This window comes from Acipenser ruthenus, chromosome 8, assembly GCF_902713425.1.
Source record: "Acipenser ruthenus chromosome 8, fAciRut3.2 maternal haplotype, whole genome shotgun sequence".
Taxonomy (NCBI): domain Eukaryota; kingdom Metazoa; phylum Chordata; class Actinopteri; order Acipenseriformes; family Acipenseridae; genus Acipenser; species Acipenser ruthenus.
Window position 1 is genome coordinate 35911853 of NC_081196.1, and position 20820 is coordinate 35932672.

General features: G+C 36.0%; 1 protein-coding gene across 10 annotated transcripts in view; it reads right to left on the minus strand.

The window, feature by feature from the left end:
* LOC117407249 (dystrophin-like) overlaps positions 1-20820 on the minus strand; it is an 809654-nt gene that overhangs the window by 290005 nt on the left and 498829 nt on the right. For all 10 annotated transcript variants that reach the window (XM_059028873.1, XM_059028880.1, XM_059028876.1 and 7 more), the window contains one exon: positions 4226-4401. In XM_059028873.1, the coding sequence (XP_058884856.1) occupies positions 4226-4401 (176 nt within the window). The remainder of the gene's footprint in view (positions 1-4225; positions 4402-20820) is intronic.

Consider the following 20820-nt stretch of genomic DNA (forward strand, 5'->3'; position numbering starts at 1 on the left):
AATAATAATAATAAAAAAATTCCAACTCTGATTCTTGAAAATATAGTTAATCACTTGGCTGTGAATTAGGGATGAGTGGATGGGGAGCTCTAACGTTTGAAAAATGCATCCAGCAAAGCCAGGGTGACACCCTTCCAGCCCGATTGAACAGCAGATTGCTTCAAACTCTGTTGATGAAATTGTGAAGTGCGAGGAGAATGTAAAGCAGCTGTTGCCACTAAGGTTTAGTCAAATGGAAATACAATCAACGTAGGGGGAAGAACACAGCAGCCACTGTCGTTACAGGATGTGCAACAAAGAGCAAATATTGTTTTAATTAGTTTGCTTTTTTTATATAGATCGGAACCAACCGAGTGATCTTTCATCTCTTTATTGTGAGACCCTTCCCCCCAGCCACCAGCCAGAAGGTGATGGAACTTATCAGAGTTCTGGAATCATAGTCACTCACTATTAAGACCCCTACATGGACTATGGTGCTACTGTGGAAGGGTGATGATTTACTGCTACAAAATTCAAAGCAATATTATCAATCTACTCTATCAGTGTAAATGTTACAGCTGTTTAATATCAGTCTCTACTGACTTGAGTGGCCTGCTCTGCATACACAATGCTGCAAGTCCTTTTTTTCTTCTTTTTTCACTACTACTGCATTTTGAAATGTATCTACACAAGATAAATTGTGGTGTTGCTCCCTAACGTCATATAGCTGTGCCATTCAATAAACTCCCTTGCGGCCATGTTGTTAGTTAATCAGAATAGCATGGCACTTAATTGGTATAGCTGTATGTAAATATAAAATTATGAAAACCAATGTATTTTCTAGCTGCATACAGACTTTTTTTGAAAAAAATACAGTAAACAATAGCTGTGTTTATCCGTAAAGTAAAACAGTCAAAAACGATTAATATCGACATTTATTTTTCAATCTTTATTTTTCAATTCAAGCAGAGAACCGGTGAAATCAACCTTTATGCTTTAAAAAAACTGACTTTTTATGCCATTAAAAAACGTCTAATTAAGCGAAACCCCTTTACCATATTCAACATGCAACCAAACCATGGTTACCAACATTCTAATTGAAATGACGTTTGGCCACAGCGGAGCTATACCTTATAAAGATAAAGATCCTACACAAATTAAAAAATTGTCTCAAATAAACCGTAGAAAATACAGCATATAAAAGTGTATTACACAGACTTTTATAGCATAAATTTACAGAAAAAAAAAAATATTAGATAGTTGAACAGAACTAACTTGAACTTATTATTGGGAGTCTGAGCTCCACCCCTCTCCTGCTTTAGCACAGCCGGACTCAGACTCAAAGTCACTGCAGGGCAAGGCAGACGGGCCTGCTTCGTCCTGCTGCAGAGACTTCAGCCGTCAGTCAGGGTATTGTGCACAATACTGATTAAGTGTTTTCCTCTTGCGCCCCATTTTCAAATTAAACCAGTAACTTTTGCCGTATACCTATAGCAAAAGCTTACCTACACCTTAACCCGCTAATTTTAAAGTAGGTGCTTTGAAGGTCAGGCGCTGTAGCTGGCAATTGAAAGTGCACAGTCAGTGCAGGTCTTTTTGATTGGCAGTCATTTAAACGAATGAGAGCATTCTAGCGCTGCTTCAGTCAACGAGATCTGTCAGAACAAGATGAAATAGGGGCTCCCGAGTGGCACATCTGGTAAAGGCATTCGAGTCCAGGCTATTCTATTGCTCGAAAAGTAGCAAGCCTAGTTGATTTGTCTATGATTAGACAAATATCTTGACAGCAAGGTTACAGTGCTTCCTTGGTATAGTCAGGCCCACTGCAAAGTTCCATACTGTTCTCTGATACAAACTGTACACTTTATCTGTCAAACTAAATTATTCTCAGACTTTTAAAAGGATTAAACTTTATAAGCAATTGTTTTCCCACTGTAGCATCTGTGTGACTGACGTGGTCAATCCACACAGCTCATTTTGTGAAATATGATTAACCTCAACAGCTGTCAATAACCTAAAAGTTCACCATTACCATTTTATTCTCATTGTATCTTTCTTATGTACTCAGTGGGTTGATATTTGATATTTTAATACAGGCTACTAAAGCAAAGCTTCATTTATCATTATGACGTTAATGATGCCTCAGCAGGCCAACGCATGCAAAATCAAATCTGTGGCCTGCCTTCCAATCAAAGCACAGACAGAAAGCTTCCAAATGCGAGCCAGAAGAATTCTGACAGCCCACAAATCAGATTTAGCCAACACAATGCGATCTGATTCGAAAAAGGCACAGTACACAGAATTTAAACAACAACTTGGAGAAACATAACCAGTAGTGATCCTATACACTGCTCCCTCAATATTTCATCATTAGCTAATCTACTGATTTGGTTAATTCACCGTTAAGACATCTTGAAAGTACTGTATTTTACTATATAGAGGCACTATTCATTATTTAGTCAGATAGCCAAATAAAGAGGGAGGACTACACTGAGGTAATGTCATATCTGCTTCATATTCCAACTATTACATGGATCAGTGGGGGTTACTTAACTCCTTACTTTAATAACATCAATAGCAAGCCCTTGAAACATTTTAAAATGAACATTATTTACTGTACCTTGGTCACCTCTTACATGGAGAACACATTATTTTTTCGACCTTCAGACCCAGTTTCTCAGTGACATGTGGTTTAGGTGTCATCAACCTCAAATGGAGGAAATACCTCCCTAGAATTTGGCTTACTTTAGCTGGAATGGCCCAATAGCCACCTGGAAACAGAACATTTTGAAGGAGTATCTGCTATTGTTGCATTTGCTATAGCGTTTCTCTTTTTTGGGGGTGGGGGTGAGTAATACTTTCTTTTCATATGTAAAATCGGCAGCGCTCTCAGTTCCAAAAATATTCTTTAAGACAAGTTTATTCAACTGCACAAGGGTTGTGAGGACAGTGGTACAACATTTTAATGAAATAATCAAGAAACTAACATATGCAAGGTGGCATAACGTGAAACAAGTCTTAATATTGTGTAAAAATTCCTTAGGGGCAAGTTAACACAACAGAATAAAACAAATTAACCGCATACTTTTCGCATGTCTGATTAAAAAGTCTGAGAGATCTTTCAAATCTTTGATTGAGTATTTACAACCAAATAACAGTACAGGGGTACCATCTATAATAAACCCTTCAGTGTTGCCTGAACTTTGGATAGGATTTCAGAAACAGGACCTCCTGGAAAGATTTTCGTAACTTGTGTCAGCATTGATTCCTCCAGTTTCAGGAACAATGAGATTACCGTAATATAAATATAAAAATGAGACCCATTGTGATGAAAAAAAACTACACATTTTTAGTGCCTACTTGATCACACACTAGTACAGCATTTATTTACTTAAGCAATCTAAGGCACATCACGATCTCTAAGGTACATTGGTAGGCACTATAAAATGACAAGGACTCTCATCATGGGCCTAAAGGTTAAATTCATTATCACGAATGTAGGTTTAAAAAAGTGCTGTCATTAAACCATAATAACCTACTCTTTATGTTATCACACTGGTATTAAATACCTATAAAGTGACTTCTGTGCTAACCAATGTCAAACATTAGCAAAGGTTCATTAAAATATTTCTGCCTAGGGTACTATTTTCACATGTGCTGAAATATTTCATTTAGGAATATGACGACTTCACAGAGCAGCATGTAGCAAGCATGTCACAATCACTCCCGCGATAGACTAACACAGGGCTAACCAAAAGTGTCTGCTGGCTATTAAAAATAATAAATACAGTTGCACAGTTCTACAGCCTTTTTTTAACCCATGTGATTTCTCCCACTAAGCTTGTGGCTATTGCATCTGACAGAAGACAAGTCGAAAATTGATCATAAGGCTTCTGATAACAGATTCTGACAGCCCACCTGATTCCCATCAGCTGACTGCATTTTTGGAAACATTTTTCTTTTCCCCAAACAATCTTGACATGTCATTTTATTCATTTGAGGTGACATCAGGGTTTCTTATTTTACACCTAATGAAAATAGGTTTGTATTTGTAAGACAAGAAACATATATTCCACTTGTCTCAAGCATATAACAAAATCCATCTTAATCAAATGGCAGACATGTACGAATATGCTACGATAAATGCCCAGGCATTTTCTTAAATGGCAGATTTATTTTCGACACACTTAGCAAAATGACAGGTTTAGCCTTCTGTCTATGACATGTCTCTCCCCAGGTTGTGTACCTCCTTCTTCTCTCAGCCACCAGCCGGCAGACCTCCTGCCACCGAGCGTTGACACTGGCGAGTTTCCCCTTGAAGATGCCGGCGTCGTCGGCAAACGTCTGCTGGATGATCTCCTCCCCGGTCACATTCAGCGCAGTGACAACCGCCTGCTGACTTCCGATGCCATCCTGAAGCTCCTGCAAGACAACATGCTTTTAATGCAATCAATCTCTCCACTGCAGTTAAGGGCTGCTAACCAGTGCTTTTAAGTTCATATCATAGTAATTCAGGTTATGGGAAATATTTAAAATACAACTGCTGCATATAGGCCTTTTTGCTATACTTTACATCGGTCGATTTCAGCTAGACCAAAGGAATGAAAATGAACTACAGCACATTACGTAGGTATATGGTACCAGGAAGCTGTAGCATTGTCCTTGAAAAATCTGCATATTCCAAATTGAAGCATGGGCCTGATTGTTGAGATAATTTTGTGGTGTCCATGTCACAATATTATGAATATTATGAAAATGAAAATAGAATAGACACCACTGTTGCCCTGCTATAGGGCAGCAGTGTAGAGTAGTGGTTAGGGCTCTGGACCGGTGGGTTGTTGATTCAATCCTAGGTGGGGGACACTGCTGCTGTACCCTTGAGCAAGGTACTTTACCTAGATTGCTCCAGTAAAAACCCAACTGTATAAATGGGTAATTGTATGTAAAAATAATGTGATATCTTGTAACAATTGTAAGTCGCCCTGGATAAGGGCATCTGCTAAGAAATAAATAATAATAAAAAAACATAAGTAAAAAAAAAGCACACAATCTTTAGCAGAAAAAAGGAACCAATGATAATATTGCTAATAAAACTTGGTTACCATTGGATAATTGCCCAAGCTAGCCCCAGGGTGTTCCCTTGAGCAGGAATGCTGTTTTTGTGCACTGGCACAAGAACCCTGCTAACTACTGCATACTATTATTTTGTACTGAACTTGGGATGGAGGATGCAGGGTGATTTGCATACTGCAAATACATTTTTACTTAATAATCTCTTTTATAATTATGTTATGTTAAAATGTCTAAAGGTTAAGGAGTTGCATATTACCCATCAATCTAGCAAAAAGGTTTTTGTTAAGTATTCATGCTGACAGGTATTATAATAAGAATATTAATATTCTACATCATTTCATTGTAGTGCACCCAGGAGGAAGTGCTGTGAGTGATTTCTTTTGAGCAATATCTTTTCTGTTCTAACCTACAAATCATGCACTAGAAAGAAATATTGATACTGTACTACAGTAGCATATATTTGATATTTTTAAAGCGACGATCTACATACAGTATGAATCTTTTAAAACATGTTCTTGCAGATAGTGTGCTTAATATTTCACAAAGCTTTTGCTCATGAGTTTTAAAGAATGCTATTTCCAAATGTTTTTTTTTATGAATAAGTATCATAAAAACGTTTTAGGCTGTTGTTAAATAACCCAACAACAGTCTTGAACAGTTTCAGGAACATCAAACTGTGAATATACATTATGCATAATGCAGTGCATTAGACAAGTGCAGGGTTGGCTGATGCCATGACTCATATTTTTGTTGAGTACAAGATGAGTTCCTGGTCCTAGGTAAACTTTTGAAGATCAAAATGACACAGAATTTACAAACACATACAGGACCTACAGGGAGAAGTGCTTAGCTCAGGGCCTGCAGTGCACCTGTCAGACTGCCTGTCTCTTTTCAAAGCCAGAGGTTTTTTTCTCACTGAATAAAGTTTCTCATGTCAAGGGAATCTTTCATAGCAGTCATGGGCTGGACCCACAAAAGCATATGCTGTGGAGACCTTCTGAAAGCAAAGATGAGACGAACATTGCACCACAGAGGTATGTGCATTGGGAGGATAAAAAAGGCCAATGCAAGTAACATGCATGATACAAAAGAAATATAAAACACCTACAAAATATACAGTAGTACCTCGATTTGTACTTATAGACTCTCATAAAACTGTTTCACAAGCCACGGCAAGACTTTGCTGCAGACTTCATCATCTACTGATTGTTTAACCTTTTTCAGTTCACAACGCAAGAGAGATCAGTTTTTCTTCATAAAAAAAATACAGCAGTAGCAGAAATACTTCCTGGGTAATGCTTACCAAGTGCTTCACAAAACTTGAGCTGACAAGGGAACACCTTGGTGTTCGAGACATACCTAAATGTGGCACAGAAAAATACCCCTGAGACCATGCAAGGCCGGTTTAAATAAGATAGCTGGAATACGTAGGGTTTTTTATTGCCAACTTGAATTTGTTGTAGATGTTAACTGGGCAAATCTCAGCGTAAGTGCTGAGGCAAGTGTGTCTGACAGAAGGCCTTAGAAGCAACATATCGTATCTCCTGGGGACACTCTAAGCAGACTGCAAGTTATCGATCTGAATTGTTGTGGTTTAAAACACAACGGCTATGCAAAGGAGCCATGCCTTGTAGACAGCGTAAATATTGGCAGCAATATCTTACAAAATATCTCCAGTCTTCTCTATTTAACAAGTACTAAGTACAAAGATTGAAAGGTAGAACTAACAGGGCAGACTTTCTTTTTCCGCATGACTACTCCTACAGCAGTTTCTTACTTATTTGGAGCCTGTGAACTAATGAGTGTGGCAGCCCACTTAAAAAGCACATCACAGTCACCCAGTTTGACAACAATCCCAAGACTGAACATGAGTTACATTCATGGAAACTGATTGAAGTGTATCTCTGAATAATACTTTAACCTCTGCAATCCCTTTGGCAAGCGGTCTCATTTTTTATGGCTTCTCCTGCTAATGCTGAGGGGTCTTTTGCTAAAAACACAGTAAATGTTTCCTTATAACAAAAGCATTGCAAAGTGTAATAAATCATTAAAATTGTATGTGTATAAGAAAGTTACACATAATGTCTTATGTAATGTTTGTAATTTGATCAAAGGTGTATTAGGGCTGGAGCAACATTTTATTTTGGTATTTGTATTTAATTAATATAACCACTTTTCCTACATCCTGGCTGCAACTCACATTCTTGAAGGGTGTATAGCTTATTATTAACTACTGCCACTCACTGTCAGATGGCTCACAGTGCCCACGCCTCAGTCACACAGCACAGGTCTCTCGGAGTGGTGTATTAAATAAATGTCAGTTGGTAAAGTTAAGTGCCCTTCTCTCTGATAGCATATCTTTACGTGAAAGGAACCGTAGATGCACGTTTGCTTATATTTACATGCATTCTTTTTAACAGTGTATAAATACACTCGATAAGAAAAGAAAAATCAAACAGGATATTATTTTTCTATTTTGAAATACTCAAAAGCTGTGAACAATTATTTAATTCATCACACCTCTTTTTATTATACAAAAATAGCCTACAATATAAAGATTGGCTTAACATTTGAGTTTTCTCCTTTTTATATATACTGTGTCACAGCATATGTGATTGCCACCATGAATTCCTTGTATGTATTTTTAACACAGGCTTTCACAAACATAGGTGTACATCAAGCACTTTATTTAATACTGAAAAACCTTTTCTTGTTACGCTCTAATGAGGGTATTTGTATTTTACAATCCAACCAGGAAGAAGTCTGCTTTTGTACAAACATTGGATTATAATTAAGTTTTAGATTATTATGAGAAAAAGTATAAATTATCAATATATTTTTTACAATTGAGTAACTGAATTAACTGTGAGTTATGTAAGCAATAAGGCACGACAGAGTGTGGGATATACTCTAATATTCACACACCCCGGGTGCATTATAAGTAGGGACCTACCTAAATCGTGATTTCGCGGATTTCGCGGAAATCGTGAAATTGAGGGGACACCACGAAATTCACCTCTTAGGGGCCAATGCATACAAACAAGTACGGAGAGGGAAAAAAAAAACTTGTTTAAATGAACTACTGCACAACGCAAGCGACGCAAACTACATATCTTTCTTCTGTAGATAGCCCATTTTTATTCCTTTGCCGTCCTGCGTGCATTGCACTTAAGCAAAAAACAAACAAAAAATGTCCACAAGTAACATTTACAAAATAAATTCTCCAAAGCAGTTAACGTTCTTGTTTACTATTCAAATGACAAAGTTTTCAGCCTATCAGTGCGTCTTTACTGCTTTTATGTGACCTGTACTGTGCAGGAGGGGGCGGGACAAAGTTGGTGCTGCATTGTTTTGATTTAGGTTGCTAAAATCTAGTTTTCTGCATTGGAGGGAAAATAGTAGAAATGAACGACAAAAAAAGGAAGGTACATTTCGGCTGATGATCGTTTTAAGATATTTCCCAAAGAAACAACATGTAGACTGAGGTAATTGTTTTCCATATCTTAATGTGTATTTGGAGAAAATATGATCGATCGCTATTTAGCTTCAGAATCACACATTAAACAAAAGGCTACTTCAGAGGCTGCTGAACAGAACGTAAAATAAACAGCTTTCAGAAACCAAACTGGAAAGTCAGCGCAGACAAGAAGTATTCCTGTCTGCAAGTTAAATCAGTACTAAAATGATCCAGCATAGCCACCTCGCTTCAACCTGCTGCTTAAAGTTTGAATTTTAGACCCGAAAAGCCACGTCTTCTTTGTTTTGACTCGGTACTAATAAAATAAATTATTGGATGGGACAAATACCATGACAACGAACATGGTGCATACATTGACTTTATTAAAGTATGCCAGATGCCCTTGTGTAACCAAGTTTTTGGGCTGTTTCTAATCGATTTCCACATCTGTATAATTTGGCAAAGCTTTGCCTTAACTTCCAACCAATTCAGTGGATGCAGACGTGCAGTCTCAATGTAGTCAGATTTGTTAAAGGCAAGTCAACTGCAGCGGGGTGCTGCATACTCGCCTGCATACCACTATTTTTAGGCTTTATAGTGTTCTGAAATACTGTCTACTTGGGTTTATTTAATGTTTAAACATGTCTGCGAAATCCTAATTTTATTCCGCAACATACCCATGAAAAATACGTAAAATTTACCGCGATTTAATTAGACCCCTAAACCGCCCGGGGGCGTGTGGATATTAGAGTATATCCCACACCCTGAAGTGCCTTATTGCGCTATAAAACTTAAAAAATAGTCCCTTAAAACTTAAAAAAATAAAAACAAAAATGTATTCATTAAAAAAGTATTATTATTATTTTAATAAACATTTAACTAATTAAAAATAAGAAGCACTATTTATAGATGTTAAATTGAACACTGCCATTGAAATTGCAGCTTTGAAGATTTACAGGCCCTTTTTTTATATGTTCATTCTGAACAGTGGGTGGAGCTGCAGCAAGCGATTCTGTGCAACATGGTGTTTGACAATCACGCATACTTTCTTTGCACATCAAAATAAACATTTTCTCACAAGACCTGCGACAGTGTTGGGGAAGTTTTTTTTTTTTAATCGTCCTTTGTGATCCGGGTGTAGCGATAGGAGGTATCCATGCCAGATATGCGGTACCGTTTCACAGTTGCAACAAAGATGTTTGCATTTTGAAATACTAAAAAGGACACCCGAAGCCCAGATGGTGGACTTCTGTGTATTTTTATTTCCTTTTCTTTTTCTATGTCCAGAAGCTGTGCTTCGGTAAGTTCGATGCCTAGCACTACTTTTTATCACCTCTTTAATAAGTGTTGGTGTCTGATTCAGAATCTCATTGAGTTTTGTTTCCCAAAAAATCAAAATTGATATACCTCGTCAGTCATCTTTATTGCGAATTTAAATATGCCTACCGTTTTTTTCAAATTTATATATTAAATGTGGTTAGTCATGTTTACTAATTTAAATTAAAATATGGCTACCGTTTTTTTTTTTTCAAAATTCTAGTGGCGGATATCTGCAAGTGATTTGGCCCTATTTGAAAAAAAGTTTCAAACCATGGGTATATGCTGTAATATTCACACCCCATGTGACTTGTTTTGAACAATCAGGATAGAGTATTTAAAAGACCCATTTTATAATGTCCTGTCCCTCACAGAGCCGGTTTCCTGGTTTCTCTGGACTAGTCTGCTGATTATTGAAGCAGAACATCTCATTCTCCAGGCAACTTCTCTCACAGACAGGCCGCCATCAATCATGCAGATAGCAACCAGGTGATCTTCATTACTCAAGCGGGGCATGGTCGTATCTTTCGCTGTTCTTCTGTTAATTAAAATCATGTATTTTCAAATGGCTATTTATACAGATTCTTAAATCAACTCATTTTGGCATTTTTAACCCAACTCAAATACCAAACACTGAGCACCAGGCGTTTTTATGAAATCACAAGTATTTTGTTATCCCAAGGAACAATACTACTCAAACAATCAACAAACCTATCTGCTCACTATTTAAAATGTAAATAACATTAAGTAGATATGTAAATAACAGTATGCATATATATATATATATATATATATATATATATATATAGAGAGAGAGAGAGAGAGAGAGAGAGACTACTTCAAGTGCAAGTAATCATTTGTTAGTATGTGTATTTTAACTCAGTTAGGCATTTAATTTAATTAAATGTAAAATACAGTCAAGGTTAACTGTTTATAATAAAACATTATTGAGTTTAGGGCAGCTATGGCACTTTTTTTTTGCCACTACATCTCTGACTTTGATCCTTGAAATATGTAGCACAGTAATCTATATATGGAGTTATTCCTGTTTACAGCGTTAAAAAGTTTAAAGACCTCACAGTGGATGTCAGGCTATTTTTACTTACTGTATCCTTGTAGCTAATGAAATTACACTTTGTCCAAATGAAGTTAAGAGCTTAACAATGGTAAGAAGCAATAGTACTAAACAGACCAGTTTCAATGGGTGGGAATCGATCCAGAAAAGCAGAAGTAAGGTCATTGAAACTGTCATTAACCTAATTTAACTGACACTAAAAAGTTATTTCAAGATGGGGAAAAAGAAGATAATACCTCATGAAAACCCAACACAAATCTGGCTCAATCACAGACGTCCATAAGCTCAAGATCAAAATCTACTGTACCTCTATACAGTACATCAAGCGAAACTATCAATTATCTTGAACCCATGTCTATCCACTTTGTACTTTTACACAACGACATACACTTTATGTACTCCTGTTATGGCAGCCTTTCCTTCACCATGCTGGAATGGAACTGACTTTAACATGTTGCACTTAATTCCCTTTATACCTACGCAAGACATGTACAGCTCTGGCCAAAAGTTTCTCATAACCCTATAATAAGTTTTAGTTTTGCTTCATAAAGTCGAATGAAACCTGTTGAATAATATTACATCAACAAATTGAATTACATACCGCTTTGTAGTTTTCGATATACTTAATGAAAAACTGACAAAGATTGAAAAATGTGGCAATTTGAAATCTAACTCGGCATACTCTACTACTTACTCTAATACTATTATGGCTTCCGGTAGACTTAGGCAGTAATATTTAGTAGTTTCTTTGATTACATAATGTTAAATAAAAGATCTAAATTATATATGAAAGAAAAGGTTTTTTTAAAGAAATGTACACAACATTTTTTTAAAAGATTAAAAAATATTTTATTTTCAGGACGTTTTGGGCAAAAGCCCTTCAGCTGTTTAAAAAGAAAAGTAAACACAGTGCAGTAAACTTGTTGTTATTCAAGAATTGTAATACCAAAATTCTGTGGATGATGTCAAGATTATTAGAATAGAATGTTCATTCCCAGAGGTTCCAAAGTTCCCAGTTTGAAGATAAACTCTCGTTCCTTTTGTTTCCGAACAACATTTGTTCTATAGCACTGACTGATCACACAGACTGTGATGTCTTCAGCGGTGTGATCATCACTGTTGAAGTGATGGGCTACTGGAAATGCAGTGGTGTTAATGCAAATGCTTCTTAAATGTTCTACAAACCGTTTTTTTTTTTTTAATTATGTCTCAGTCCTAAAATTCTAGGTGATGCAAAACTTCTGATGTACAACCGGGTAGAAGTCTAGATAGGATCAAAATCAGATGGAGATTGGATGCTATTCTTAGATTAAATTGAGAGTGTACTTTAAAGAGTATCGAAGTCTGCTATTTCACTTTGCATAATAGCATGATAGCCAGAAGCAATGTTCCCAACGAAGTAATCATGAGTAATCACGACTAGAAATGAGAAGCAGCACATAACTATAATGCTCTGTGTGACAGCAAATGTCGTTTTCTTATATGCGTAATTGAGGTATCTTTGTAAATGCATCTGTATTTGATGTTTTATTTTTTCCTTAAAGTGAGGGTGAGAAATTTGGGGTGTGTCTTAAATTCGAAGGCAAACAGTACTTTGACTCCTGTGTTATGTGGCACAAAACCAGAACATGTATTAAAAACTATTACAAATGTAACAGCTATCTGACAGATCTTTACAAAGGTAGTAACTGCATTTGAACACCAAATGTCAACAAATTAAGAACTACATTACATAACTGTTTTCATCTTCACTGCTACTCATAACAGGGGTTGATTGCAAGTTAGTTAATTTGGACAGGTCTTTACTGCTGATAACACACACTTGAAATATCTTCACTGGCCTTAGGGCAGTCATATATCATGTATGTGTCTACAGCCTTCTGAACCCGAATAAGAGCTTAAAACAAGCATATTTCGGGCATAAACCTAGCACAGATTTTAGAGTGAGGATAGTTTTCTGTTTAATGTGAAAAGATGCAGGAATAACCTATAGTTATTTTGCACAGAGATGAATATTGTACTACTTTGTAATGGGCCTACTTTTCCATTCCATTTAAAGAGATGCTAATAAGGCACAGGCCCATAACTAACTGATCAAGGGCTCATGTAACACCATTACACCCCAGAGCAGCGGTGGGCAACCTAAACTACCTAAGCTACCATACGTGCATACCTCAAACATGATCTAAAGCGGCCAGACTCTGGGATTCCCAACTAAAAGTGCAAGTAGCTTCAAATGTGATTATAAGAAATGTATGATGTTTGCAAACATTCTGCGTGGTTCTGTGTTATGTTGCTCAAATATTGAATTATTATCATTATTATCATTTTCTCTAAATGTCCCTTTACCTGGCTTGGAACTTACTATGCATTGAACAGCCTTCGATATTCCATTGAAATCATATGGCAATATGACTTTGCCAGTCCCATGAGTGTAGTATCAAAAGATAGTGAGCAAGAAAGAAATGTTGAAAAATGGCAGAGGGTACTTACTGGAAAGTATACCCAATATTTTACAATATGTCAGAATGAAGAAACATTTGCTCATCGGTGCTTTGACAATACTACAACTTTATCGTATCATCTTAGTCATAAGTAGATTTTATCTTTTTATTCAACATATTTCTTTCAAACGGTATCAGAAAAAAAAAAACACTTGTTTGAAAACCTGTCTGGCTTAGAGATTTAACTACAGTGTATATAATTAGTGTTTGCTGTTAGGAGTGTTAAACATAAGATGAAGAAAGCTAAAGGTGATTCCAATGCTGGACAAGCTTATTTATGTATTTATTTTTTTACTTTTAAATGTTACTTTATTATAGTCAGTCAAAAAATGTATAATTCAGTGAAACAAATACACCTTGACATGCCAAACGGTTACCCATCTTTTTTTTTGGCTTTTAAAAGCACTATACACCTTTTAAACTAGCACAATTGATTAAAAAGAAAAAGAAAACCCTCCATTTTTAGTTAGTCTTCCCACCAGTTAAACATTAAAACTGAAAAGAGACCCAAACCATAAAACACCACGTACAGCCATTTTAATATTTTAAATGACTTTGGCTAACTTCCAATTACATGTAAGCAGATATTTTCAACCTGTCAAATTACATTGAAATACTGGAAGTAAATATATGTATATTAAGCATTAATTGGCATTTTTAAACATTTGCTGTAAATAGTGTAAGGTAGTTGACCACGACTGGAGTTATGCATCCCAAGCCGAAGGCAAGGGCACTAATGCAAGTCAAGGTTAACTACCACACCGTAGAGCCTTCATCGAGAGGGCACTATCACTATTTTTTTTCATTATTTTCTTTAAAAAACACTTCTAACCCTGCTATTTAAGTACAAGCTCACCCGTTAAGATAACTTCTAGCAGGTTGGGTAAACATATAAACACACAGGATAAGTATGGGGTCAGGTAGCTTTAATCCTTGTTACCAAATGATCTGTTCTTCCACCATGCCTGTGTTACTAACATGTTACACCGCAATCAATAAGTCACCTGGAACAAGCATTCAAAATAAAAAATCAGATCTAACGCTAAAATTCCCTACTGTGCTTCTATGAATAGTCAACATATGAACTGTGGGCCATACATATGTAGTCCAAGCTATATTCCTTAAAGATGCAACTGACTTAAATTAAATATGGTAGTTCTGATAACATAAAAAGGTAGTGCATACATCTCCAGAACTAAACGATAAGTCAGACTGGACAGAAGGAAAGGCCTTCAGTTTAAAAGCTCATATTGAGGAGATTTCCTAGTTGAAACCCAGCCTCCAATGCTCTATTTTCTGCCAACCAGGAGTCAACACTGACAAAGGATTTTTTTATTTTTCTTGTCTTTAAAAAGAACAGGTCCCAATATCTGCCACAAAAAATATCTTTAGTAATGACTAAGCTTAGCTGTTTCTTGTCACACGGTGATAACAGTCTGTCAAAAAAATAAAAGGTCAGTTTTACTTAAAGCCAGCAAGTTTTTAGAATAGTCATCGTTGTGATGGCATTCTTCTGGGCCTTTAACTGGAGAAATGATTTGTACACTGGGAAAGGGCAACACATTTGCCTATAATAATGAAGATTTGATTTGTTTTGTGTGATTCTGTAAAATGATTATTCCTCTTCATTTTTGGGTAAGCTTTTCAACTCCATGGACAGCTCAGTCCAAACTATCTAAGAAAATTACTCCTCTTATACTATAAGAGACACCCTAAACACAGTGTTATTAAATTACCATAAATCACAAACATTACTGTTGTTCTCAGGAAATACTATTAAACATTTAACTTAAAACAAAATGTAATAACAAATACCTTCACACAATTTGCCAGTTACTTCTCATCAAGTTCTGGTGTACAGAAATCACCATCACAATATCAGAAAAAACAAGAAAAGTTGCCAACTCCAATTTTCTATCCATAAAGTTTTATTTTAAAAAGGCAGATGTGGAGTATATTACAAACAAATATGTTTGTCATCAGCGGTTTTTTTTTATATAAACTTGCGTTCTATACACAAGACGACATGTGTAGAAAGGATGAGATTAACTGGAACGTGGACAAATCCATAACTGTGAATGGTTGGTTTCTTATACATGATTAATAATGTGTAACATTATTATTAGGCCTCCAGGCCCATAGGGCTGGGAAGCCTATTGTTATTGCTGGGATTATTCTTATTATTCTTTCCGCCAAAAGTTGCTCGAAAACTGGATGGTAGACACTTATGGGAAGTTGGTAGATGTTAATTGAACATATGGCGTAGGTCACATCGTTTTAGCCACCATACTGGATTGAAAAAAAAAAACAATTTTGCCTAAATGTAAAAATTTGTCTTTCGAAAACCACTTATTGCAGAGTGCTGAAAGTTGGTATACTTGTTGAGGGATAGTCCGAGATTAACTGGTGTTCGTAAGAAGCTGATAGGTTGTGTGGTATGGCGGCCATGCTGCATGACGTCATAATCACACGGTACAGTCGTCACAAAAATTGGCACACATGATCCTAGTGTGGTTGTCTTTAAACGTTGTTCAAGGGAAGTTGCTACAATAAAAAAAAACATGGTGGCCACGTTGGATGACATCATCAACTTACAAAACTGGCTAATAAATCCTTGTAGAGTAAAGATAGGGCCATGGTTACTATGGAACACATAGTAACCCATGTATGCTCTATCAAAAAATGTCATTGCCCGTGACCTTTGACCTCTCCTAAAGGTGAAATGTAAAACTGCCTTATAACTCCTAAGACTGTGCAGATAGGGTCATGGTTACTAATGAACACATACAGTAACCCACGTATGCACTCTGCACTATTTGCTAAAGTGTTTGGTACTGGCACTGGTACTTTAAGCCATAAAATTGCTGGCAACTCTAGTTATTATTATTATTATTATTATTATTATTATTATTATTATTATTATTATTATTATTATTATTATTATTATTATCATCAAAATTGCACTAAAGTGTCTTCACTACTGTGTAGTGAAGTACTGTGATTCAGTGAACAGTTCTTTTCAGTCTAAGAGCACTGCTGTGCAGGGCATTTCACTTTCTTCTGCTGCCTTTGGTCTTGCACACATATCTCCCTTGTTACCTCACAAAGCACCACATTCCTTATTACATGTGCTGACAGTTTAATGAAGAACCTACTGCTATTTCCAAAATGTCAACCTTAAAGAAAGGAGCAGAAGGTTTCAGAAGTACACTCGATAGCCTGGCGATCCAATTCCAGTGAGTCCTGTATAATTTTGAGCATGTAATTGATTGCCTTCGCGGCATGTCAAATTGCTCTCGTTGAATGTCAGATGGCACATAGGACATCTATAGCCAGGAATGGGACCTAGGGGCAATATGCTGAAGACTGATCTACCTGCTATATATATCACACTAAAATACCAGTTACAAGTTAGGATACCTGTACACATGCCTCTTGTCTCATATTAAATATTTAAGGTCTGAGCAGACAATGCATCAAAGCAATCAATGTTTCACAGTGGCTGGTACCCAGGCACGTTACATGACACTAAAGGGCCAGACATGGTGGAAGGAGCAGATGGGGACCAGTGTGGTCTACTGGATACAGCTGTGGACTGCTGGTTTTGGCTGGGTTTCAAACCCGACTTTTTTATATTATGTTCAATAATTGTCATCAGTAATTGCTTTACATTCTCCATGTATGTATTTTCATTTCATTGGAAAATCATTTGCAAGCTTATAACCAAAGGCTGCAGACTCTCCTTACCATTGGATCCCAAACTATATTATAAATATATTTATATAATTTTTAATTCAGCATTACATTGTTTTCATTCTACAATATTCCTCATTTTACCTTTTGAATCTGGTCATGCATTGTTCAGAGTAGCCCTCTTCATTTGTTTATATTTATCTCCACAGCTATGTATGTTTTAATGCTTTTCTTTAGTGGGCTATGGTATTGGTTAATGTATGGATATAATCCCTTAAATAATACGATGAAGAGTCATATTCTCAAAGGACTTATGCGCCTTGTAAGGTTATGCGGGGTCTGAGCTGCTGTTCACATTCTGTAACGAGAGTGAGAAAAGCGCGCACTTATCTGGAGCACAGATACGTGCTTCAGGGCACGCAGGATTAAAAGTACGTGTGGTTTAGTTAAAAATAGGAGTTCCCACAGATACGCGGAAGATATTGGCATTCTGAAATGGCAATAGAGGAGGAGATACCACGCATAAACTACTCTGCCTGAGAGCAGGAGTAAGGGGAATGTAGGAGCTTCAGCCTAGCGACCATGAGCAGTAAACACAGTTGAAGACAACCACAATTATGACTAAAACACAAATGTTATGTGAAACAGTTGTTAATAATAATAATAATAATAATAATAATAATAATAATAATAATAATAATATTAAATTATTATCTTAAAGTGTTGTCTGTTGATTTATTTTATATCAATGTACATGTTTACTTCTGTTTAAATGTTTCAAAATCTATTGACTTTGGCATTTGTTTTTCAGAACTAGCAAAAATAAAAATAAAATCCTGTTCATTTGTTCCTCCAGTGAAGCTGCTGCAGTTGCCTACTGAATGTGATCAAGCCCTATGCTTCACAGGGATCCGTTTGTTTTTCTCCAGGTAAAGTCAGCCATCATCATATTACACTCATTTGTCACTGAGCCAAGGGCTAATTAGGGGTGTTATTATTATGGTCATGAAACTAAAACTGATAAGTGTGTAGTGTATCAAGTTTATCCATTTTTTACAAGTGCTAATATGCCTGCTTAACTGTGAAACATATTGGTTTTTTTTCACTGGAGGGTTGTATCTATTTTCACATAATGCCGCAAAAGTACTATGCTACAAAACTACAAGATTTCTTAGCCGGAAGAAGCCACTTGTTCTGTATTCAACCATCGCCATTGTGTGAAATCAACAGAATATTTTGGGAGTGTTATGTTAACCCTTCTTTGAGTGATGGCGTTCGCTTTGTGTACCTGCAATTACTATTGTTGCTGTGGTCTTCTGTGTAACTATAACATTGAATATATCACAAAATTAAGATGTTACAAAATAGTGATGGGTTGTTTTGTTTTTTGTTTTTTTTTTGGGGGGGGGGGGGGGGGGGGGTTTCTAGCATTGCTGATACAATAATGTAAAATCCTCCAAAATTTATTTTGATTTGTGTACTTAATCTACTTTCACTTATTCAGCATTCTTGACAACACCACACCAATAATAATAATAATAATAATAAAAAAATAATAATAATTCTGTATCACAGGCAATTACACACCCCCTGCCTTCAAGCACTGTTCAAAGGTGAAAGGTTAACACATGTGCTTTTATGCAGACGAAGCAGCACCCTGTGCATGGCCTAATCCAAAAATGAGAAAGCTTCCAGTGAAATTGGGCCAGAAATGTATTACATTTTCAAGCACTTAAATCCTGGTAATCCAAGTAAAGATAGCACACTGGTGTCCTCCACACAAAATAGCTGAACAATCTTTAGCTTTTTTGGTAGCTCAAGGAAGTATGCACATTTATTACAGAACTGTAAACTTAAGCTGCATCCACAGTGGACGCGAGCAAATAATTTAGGAGTCATTGCAGTCAAATGGAAGTATCCACACCAGCAGCAGCGACGTCGCTTTGAGAAAATTTTGCGTCGCTAAAATATAACCTTTTTTTTTGTGCGACTGGAATGAAACTGACCAATCAGAAGTAAGGTTAACACCCTTGAAACACGTCAAACACACGCCTCGAAACACGTCACGCCTGAGAACAGTTAATCATTTTATGTAGTACCCATAGTCATGGCTTTCAGGTGGTGCATTTAGCAGCACAGAGACATTTTCTTTCCGATTGTGCAATTTGCATAAAAATAGGTTTATTAATGAGCAGAAATAAACCGGAGTATACATGCAGTCTACATATCCAGCATTTAAATGAAAAATGTGCACTTTTGCTGGCTTTTAAAAATGACACAAAAAAAGATCCAGCATTCACACAACTTGAACATGTGACCTAATTTTAAGCTATGGCTTTTTTTTTTGCTGGTTTGTTTCCTTTTATGATGAATAACGTTTTGTTCACTAAATTGTTCTGTGTCACAAATCTGTGACAAGAAGAATGTTTTTACACACATGTATTTATTACCAGTCTTTTGGATCGTTTCCAAGTCTCGTCGCTCGCGTCCAGTGTGGATGCAGCTTTAGAATTTCACATTGTATATAGAAGGAATGTTTTTTTTCTTTTTCTTTGCAAAAGCTTAATTGCTGGTCTAATTACAAACAGGTACTTAATTTTCAGAACCTGATGAATCTATGTGATGTACAATGTGTTCCTGCAGTTTACCGGAATACAAACCCATTTTTTTACACTTGAAAAACATTCTTTTTGAAAATGAAGGTTTTGTTTTTATTTTACACATCAAAGAACACTCTTGTAAACAATATACTTTCAGCTTTATATGTTTCTGCTTGTAATTTGTTTAACATTTTAATACAGTACATTTAACAATACGTACGTTCATAACGTTCATTTGGTCTAGTTTCTCAAAGCTATTTATTCAAGATCTTGATTAGTGTATTTTTTTTTTCCAGAGACCAATTAAAATTCTAAAACTACTTCAGACTATTTACAAGCCTCTAAATTACATTCCTGGATTATTTTCTGGCTTGGTAACTTAATTATTATTATTATTTTTTTTCCCCCGAAAATAAATGCACTGATGAGGATTTGTAGTAAATAGCTTGGAGAATCTAGCTCTATATGTCCAAACATGACAGCTGGCATCCAAACAAGAGAACGCCAGTGTAAACAAATGTAAACAAGTCCTAATAATGCTAAATTCAGTGTTGCCCTGTATGAGACAGCAAAATTACGCCATTACGTTTTCTTTCTGATACTGTCAATCAATTGAGAAGAGATGTTTATAAATTAAAATTGACATCAAGTGCATTTGTATCCAGTCTTTATTTTTAATGCATTTTATAGAACTACCGTTAGTACAAGGCTTTGCTAAGAACACTTCTCAGCTCTGTAGTTCTACTTGCAAACAATCTTTAGCCTTTAATCGTGTCACTGGGTTTATTAGCTAGGTTCGTGCTATCTCTGTCCCTGAACTGATAATGCTATGCTAAGTCAGTGAAAAGGAAACAATTAACACAAGTCCTGTTACAACAATACAGCCAAAACTGGTCCATTACACTGATTGTATGATAAATAGTTAAAAAAAAAAAAAAAAAAAGTTTGTAGAAAATGCTCTTAGTATTAGTTTTTATTATTAAAACATATTCAAAGCTTTGAATACAAGCACAAAAAATTAGTTTTTTACTTGAATTATTTCATTCAAGTCCAATACCAAAAAAAAAGTATATGGTCCCTAGAAATGAGATCCCAGGAAGGTTAACTTTTTTTTTTTTTTTT